This window comes from Lolium perenne, chromosome 1 (assembly GCF_019359855.2).
Source record: "Lolium perenne isolate Kyuss_39 chromosome 1, Kyuss_2.0, whole genome shotgun sequence".
Taxonomy (NCBI): Eukaryota; Viridiplantae; Streptophyta; class Magnoliopsida; order Poales; family Poaceae; genus Lolium; species Lolium perenne.
The window spans coordinates 60,580,958-60,588,835 of NC_067244.2; the positions used below are offsets into that span (position 1 = coordinate 60,580,958).

General features: G+C 51.0%; 1 protein-coding gene across 1 annotated transcript; it reads right to left on the minus strand.

The window, feature by feature from the left end:
* Positions 1-906: 906 nt before the first annotated feature.
* On the minus strand, positions 907-2,986 carry LOC127294934 (leucine-rich repeat extensin-like protein 4). Its single transcript, XM_051324844.1, has one exon. The coding sequence runs from the start codon at positions 2,745-2,747 to the stop codon at positions 1,509-1,511; it is 1,239 nt and encodes a 412-aa protein (XP_051180804.1). The 5' UTR covers positions 2,748-2,986; the 3' UTR covers positions 907-1,508.
* Between the last annotated feature and the right edge of the window lie 4,892 nt (positions 2,987-7,878).

Below are 7,878 nucleotides of genomic sequence, written 5' to 3' on the forward strand. Positions count from 1 at the left end.
CTACACGATTTTGGCAGCCGTTTAGTCGGTCGCCATATTTTCTGAAATCATGTCTGGCTCAAGTAGACACAAACTTCGTCATGCGATTAGTTATTCGAAAAGTCCTGTAGCTCATGTCTCCATATACTCGATTTTGCCAGCCGTTGGGTTAGCCGGCACTGTATCTGATAACATAGTTTGTACCGTAGTTGTTAACCCACGTCTGCGTCAGGAGACACTTGAGTGTGAAGGATTTGCTAATTTGTGGTGGATACTTTGTGAAACCTAGCTGTAGTGGCCAGCACAAAATGGCCTACGTATATGTAGGCTCTTTGGGGTGCTAATATAGTCTTGATTAACAAGCAAACTATGGGATGAGTGCAAGAAATTATGGTTAAAATCTATTTGGCATACCTACTTTTGTACCTTATCCTGGTGCCGCTCACAATGCATAGATACCATCAAGTAACTGAAAGTTCAGATTACAGCAAGGGGATTGGTGTGGAGGATGTAAAAGAATATTGATAGATACCCGTCAAGTAACTGAAAGTTCAGATTACACCAAGGCGATTGGTGCAGAGGATGTAAGGCTGATGCCAACGCGGGCTGGAGGCGGGGCGCTACCGCCCGCGACGGGGCGAGAGTGAGGCGACAGGCGGGCGAGACGGTAGCGGCGGGCGGTGGCGCGGGCGCCCGGCGGTAGCGCCCGCTACCGCCCACGTTGGAGGCGAGAGCGGGGCGAGAGGGAGGCGATAGCGGTGCTAGTGGAGGCGGTAGGGAGGAGAGAGAAGTGAGAGCTGGCACTATAGCCCGTGCACTGGCACCGTGGGGTGAGAGTGGGGTAAAAGCTGACGTGGCGAGGCTATAGTGGGGTATGCATTGGCACCAGCCTAAAAGAAGTTTGATGATGCAAAAGAAAGACCAATCTGACAACAGTATATGATATTATACATACCAAGAAGTCATACAAAACTATAAGAACAGAGTGGCAGTTAGGAGAATAAAATCTCCAATGGACTCAACTAAATATCTTATAATAATCAAATAGTAGCGGTGAGTAGCTGTGCTGTGACACAAGAGGAATTCAGTACTCCGGACAAATCTCTTGATCTAGACCCTCAAGCGAAGCTTAACTGAACCACTCAAGCTTCATCACTCTATAGCAGTCTATACAACCATGGATTGCTCAGTCCCACCCGAAGAAGCTGTCTCTCTCTCAACCAGATTATTATTCACAACCCAATTAGCCATCAATCAATCAAAAGCTTAAATTCCAGAATTCCCCATCACCAAGCTCCAATCCTTTTCGCGCGCTAACGGATCAAGGACGGCGATGCGGAGAACAGACACCAACCAATGCAAGAAAAAGAAAGGAAGAAAAGGATATATGCACCGTGTTCTTCTTCTTTACGCCGGTAGCTATCAATCGAGAGCTAGTAATAATATACTATCCATGAACAACAATGACCACGTACACTCGGGTGAGGCAAAGTGGAATTGGTAATGTTTGTGTTGTGAGGGCCGGATGATCATCTGTAATGTGCAGACGGCGGCGGCGGCGACGCGTACGGCATGGGGTACACCGGCGGCAGCGGGCCGGGGTACGCTGGCGGCGGGGGCGGCGGAGGCGGGACGAAGGGGTTGCAGTGGAAGGCGGCGCAGTCGAGGGGCGGGCGGGCGTAGAAGGCGGCGCACTGCTGCGGCATGCGCTGGTCGGGGCGGTCGGGGAGGCAGTTCCGGCGGTCGGAGGCGGGCGGCACGACGCGCGCGCAGGAGGGCGGCTCGCCGGTGAAGAAGTTGTAGGCGAAGGTGAAGTTCTTGAGGCGGGGAAGGCCGCAGACGGCCTCGGGCACGGTGCCGGAGAGCAGGTTGTGCGCGACGTCGAGCTGCTCGAGCTTGCGCATGCCGGCCACCTCGGGCGGCAGCGGGCCGGCGAGGGCGTTGAAGCTGACGTCGAAGACGGTGAGCTCGCGGAGCATGCCGACCTCGGGCGGGAGGCAGGAGGTGAGGCCGTTGTCGATGAGGAGGATCTCGTTGAGCGTGGCGGACATGTTGGCGAGGCTGGCGGGGAGGCAGCCGCCGAGGCGGTTGCTGGCGAGGACGACGACGGAGGCCGGGGAGTTGCCGAAGTTGTCCGGGAGGGCGAAGCGGAGGCGGTTGTGGTTGAGGAAGATGGCGTCGAGCGGGCGGTCGAAGAGCTCGGGCGGCACGCCGCCCTCGAAGTCGTTGTAGCGGAGGTCGAGGAAGCGGAGGGAGGGGAGGTCGAGGACGACGTCCGGGAAGGCGCCGACGAAGCGGTTGTTGCTGAGGTCTAGCTCGTGGAGGAGCGCGAGGCGGCGGAGGGAGTCGGGGAGGAGGCCGCAGAAGCGGTTGGAGTTGAGGTGGAGCAGCGCGAGGTCGCAGAGCAGGCCCAGCTCCGAGGGGAGGTACCCCGCGATGTCGCCGTGGTTGAGGTCGATGCCGGCGACGGCGAGCTCGCCTGAGCCTGGGACCGGCGCGCAGTAGACGCCGGTGTAGTTGCAGACGCCCGGGCCCGCCCAGTCGCCGGTGAGGTTGCTGGGGTCGGAGAAGATGGCGTGCTGCTTCCACGTCTGCAGCGCCAGGTACGCGTCCCGTAGGCGCGGGCTAGGGAACTGCCATGAAGGGTCCACCTCCACCGCCGCCATCGCCATGCCTCCTTCCGCCCATACGCCGGCGGCCCGCGGTTCGCCGCAGCTGATGCCGGCGATGGCGAAGATGCAGAGGAGCAGCAGCACCGCCGTCCTCATCTCATCAGCCTCGATTTGTTACAGCTCGAAGAACGAACAGAGCCGCGCAGTGCAGGTGTGAGATTTGGCCGGAACGGAAATGTGTTGTGGCTGGATGGAGAAGCGGCGAGAAGAGTCGTCCCTTGGAGGAGGGGGAAGTGGGAGGAAGAGGAGGACAGCTATGGCACAGCTCAGAGGTAGAGCAGTGAGGTGTGCTGCGGTGCGGAGGGATGTTTGTGCGGGGGGACGCGTAGCAGAGTGAGAGGCGCGGCGTAGGGCCATTTATGGCGGGTGGAGAAGATTTATGAGATAGGTTTGGGTCCCCCCTGCGTTTGTCTCCGGATTACAGTACTTCTGCTAATTACGGCCGTGATACCATGTGCTTCGGTGGTTAGAATTTTCCACAAATTGCCAAAACTATCCCATCTTAGAGCATCTCCACCGGGAAAATAGGCTCACACCACCGGCGCGCAGCGCTGGCGCTTTTTTAACGCAATACAAGCGTCGGTAACCCCGTGCCGACCCCTACGTGAAGGGCGCGAATCGGACGTGCCGGCGCCTCGCTAGGCGAATTATTTTGGGCGTGGGAGCCGTCTGTCAGCCACACATCCCAAAAGTAGACGCCAGCGGGGAGTGGCGGGACCGACGCGTCATCGGTACATTGAAGTTTAACCTAACCGTGGCCTACCTCGCGACAGAAGTTATTGGCTCGCAGCGGCGGTGCAGTTTCCGCAGAGGCGCAGCGAACTGTCTCGTCACGCCTACCTCTCCGTGCCGGCGTTAATGAGCGCCACCACTCCCTCGCCACCCCCTCTGGCTTATAAAAAGGGTGCTCTCGCATCATCCCTCACACACAAACCCTAGGGCCTCTCTCCCCAAACCTAGCCGTCACCATCTCAAGAGACGACGCCATGGCTGGTAGAGGCAGAGGCCGAGGCCGAGATCGCGGTCGCGGTCGTGGTCGTGGCCGCAGCAGAGCTGCACGGTCGTCGTCGTCTTCATCGTCGGACCTACAAGAAGAGCAGGAAGTGATGTTCGAGCTCGTTGTCGTCCTCAAGGGCGACCCACTCGGCATCCAGAGGCTGCCGGAAGAGTTCGCTGACTTCGTCGCTGGCAACGAGCCGACCGCGCTGCATCTGCGGGAGGCTGGCTTCGACTGCTGCCGGTGGACGTGCTCTTCGACGGGCGCGGCATGATGTACCTCCACACCGGCTGGGAGAAGTTTGCGCGCTACCACGACCTCGAAGCCGGCTGCGTGCTCACATTCTCCTACATTAGCGACGCCGATATGAGCGTCAAGGTGTTCGACAAGACACGCTGCCGCCGGCACTACCACGGCGACACCGATGAGGAGGACGATTGAACACGATGAGTGTTGTTTCTTCGCAACGAAAATAGGCACGGAGGTGGATGTTCTTCCTTGAAAGGATCAACAGGGCTATGAGGGTGACTGGGAGTGCATGGGAGTGTTCTTTCTTGGCAGCGAACACATGAAACCTGCGATGCCAACACTAGTTAGGTTTTCTCATTTTCTAATGTTTTTAATTTGTGTCAATCATGGTTCAAACTATGTATTAGTTTGTGGAAACCATGTTCCAAACTATGTCTTTGTTTGTGTAAAACCATATTCCCAATTATGTGTTAGTTTGTGGAATGTTCCTCCTCTTTATTCAAATTTCTATGCTTTTATTTGAGATTTTAATTCAAATCATCTATCGGGGGCGTCGGTTTGGGGGCGCCGGTGTGGGAACAGCACCCCCAATAGAGGATGCAGTGTCGCCCCCCCCCCCCCTATACGGCAGTGCCGACGCCTCTGCCGGCGACTATTTGGGGCGCGCCGGTGGAGATGCTCTTAGACCTACCCAAGGTGTTGACCATCATCTCCTCTTCCTCCCTCCGTCGACGCCGCCAGCTGGAGTGAGGATGAGAGGAGTGGTTGGGCTGCTTCTCTCCTCCCTCCCTCTGTAGTTGTAGGTCTAGTTGTAGGTAGGTATATGGTTTGGGCTAGTTGCAGGTTTACCTTTATGGAGTTTGGCGTCATGCCATGAAGGCTTGGGTTTCTAGTGCTCAGGCGCGGCACCAAATGGCCTCCGGTGAAGCTCTCTAGCGAGCCTCGAAGGTGGAGGTGCGGTGGTACAAGCAGATCCGGCGGAGTTGTTTCGTAAAAGTAGAGGCCTTATCTTCAAATATTAGGTTCTTTAGGGCGAGTTCTATAAAGGGCCTCTTTGTAATTGGTATTTGCCACATGTTATATGAATGAAACTCCACGAGGGTCTTCTAGACCCCTCTTCTATTAAAAAAATAGGTAGGACATGACACTAACATACCCATACTAGTATGGCTTGTAGGTATAAAAAATTTCCCATACACCTATAGCTATACAACTTTAACCGCTCCCATACCGGATGGGTAACTATTGAGTAGATCAATACTTCACCCACCTCCTAAAGTGTGCCACCACATCACAGTTGTGTTCTAGTACTCTCTATTGGACGGCCACCCGCCTGATGCACACCTACTTGAGCCGACCTGATGTGGTTGCAGAAAGTTAGAAAGGACCAAATCCATAGGGGAAAGATGGAGGTCGGTTGCGTTGTCGGTAACTCCATATTGCGGCGACATAACATGAGGACAAATGGATCAAGAACTCGAGTGAGCATGTGTGAGGTGGAAATGGGTAGGGTTTGGATATACCCCTCCGCGCATAACTAAACACGTGCCCTAACCGTTACTTGGCGAGTAGCGTATGAGTGCTACCCATGGGTATAGAAATGTGCTCATACGCATCTATATGGATATAATACCCGCGAGTACCCATATTCACGGGTAAAATTTCCATCCTTAACTAGCAAGTTCACCCAAAAGTCCGACCAATTCAACAGAACTTAGATCATGGGGTCGCGTTGGCCGGATCTTAAACTTTAGACCTATTGATCCCTAAATTGATGCATCAACAACTTTATCCAACAGTCTGAAGTGATGGAGAAGAGCGAACATTATATTTCAATGGTGTTCCACGAAGTGGGTTAGCGGAAGTGCCAAAAATATGCCATTTAAGATAATAATAGATTTTTTAACGTTCTATTTGCATGTTTATGATTAAGTGTATATATCATGATATGAATTGCATTTGTTTATGAATATGATATTTGAGGGAAAACCTAGATACATGTGTAGAATAATAAACATCAAATAGATCTCTAGTCCCTGGATTAGCTCATGTACTGTTGTTCTTCTTATTTTCCTAATAATGGGCATTCTTGATGTAACAAGGATGGCGTAAATGTTTCTCATAATGTGTTAAATTTTACTAGTGTCCTTCGACCACGTGAATATCTTAGACCCCGTATACAAGAGTCTTGTAAGGAGATACTAGGAGATACCAAACGCTACTTCGGAACTTGGTGGTTTTAAAGGTGGCTTTGAGGTATACTAGCAGCTATGTCATTTCCTATATATGTCATGCGGGGATTTGCTCCTTCGGTGATTGAGAGATACTGTCTAGACTCACTCAGTATTAGGTTGCCCATCATCGTCTGGACAGGTATTTTGACTAAGTGTTAGTCATGAGTTTATCAGAATACAGAAATTAGTAAAAACAACAAATTGGTAATATCGATATAGTGTTCAACTAGTTGATCAAAGGGATACCATCATAATGTCGCCTCGGGTTAAGTAATGTGCTATGAAGCAAAAGGAATTTTATGCAGTAACACAAGTTTCACTCGATAATGATCATCAACAATATGTTGGGAGTTGTTACAGATGTTAACATCCCCTAGACGTGTCGCGCACATATCCACATGTACTCAAACCTGTAGGGTTATGCGTACAAGTTTGAGTATATGTCGCCACCTTGTCCTTCTCAATTACCAAATTCACGCCTTACATATCCATGAACCCCTCAAATTTTTCTTCCTTCTTTCGTTCCTTCTTGTCTTACCTCTCGCAACTTGAAAGATCTTTGTTGGTCATTATTTCTTCACCTAAGTTCTACATTGTGTTTTCTGTCAGCTGTGCGCTTTGCCATATCTTGCTCACACTTCCTTTGTTCGGCCATTGTATGCATGTCGTTGGTGTAATCCCTTCCCATTTACATCCTCATCTTCACCAATGTTATTGATAGCTTTATGCATCATTTTCCTTTTTCTCCTTGGATGGGTCGTCAATGGGGTCCCTTAGTGATGATGTAGGAGCTTCCTGCAATGGGCTAAACCAAAGATCATTCCATCGTTAATCTTCTTGTAGAATATCCACATCATGCTCATCTAGCAATCAAGGTACATGCCAATAGTACTCACCTAGGAGTTGAGATTCATTGCAACATAAGGAAATTAAAGAATATAAAATAATGCAACTATGTAACACACAAGGAAGAACTCTGCTCTAGATCTTTCTCTTTATTGATCTTAACAGATTACAGGTTTGTGCATACAAGGTGACTTACCCGCGTACGGGGGGTGCCCCCTCTCCTTATATAGGGGAGAGGGTGGCTTACATGGGAAGAAACCCTAGGTAACCCTAATGGTATCTTTGACTGGACAAACTACTTTACAAAGCTACTTTAATCATAGGTGACGCCGGTGTCTTCTTTAATCAGGGAGGCTGACATCCTCCGGTTGCTTTTGGCGTCACCTTTCTCTTTGGCGCCAGGGTTTCGTTTAAAGCTACTTTACTTAGCTCATCCTTGTCCTCTAGCTCCGGAGAGAATCTTTGACCAGTCTTGCCGACGTGCTACAGTGCACTTCTTGCCGGTAACCCGGTGTCTTCTTAGCTTATTCCGGTATACCCTTCTTTGGGGATACCGGTATAGATTGTCTTAGCCAAAAGCTTAACTTCATGCTCCGGAATGAACATTAAACCGGTATCTTGATGGCCCAAACCATCCGGTTTGGCATGCCTTTGGCATACCGGGGGTCATCCCCCCGACCTATTTGATTCCAATGCGACTTGGACATCTATTCTTCAGTCTCAAAAGCTCCACAGAATGTGTTGCAAGAATCTAGGATGGTAGTCCATCTATGTGGAAGTTTTATCATTATGGTCACTTGTGAAATCGCCTAGAACTTAGTTCTTCCACTCATGGAGGTATTCATGAATCCTCTTACAATACAAGAATATTATTTTTCCATGCACCATGAATATGAGCTTT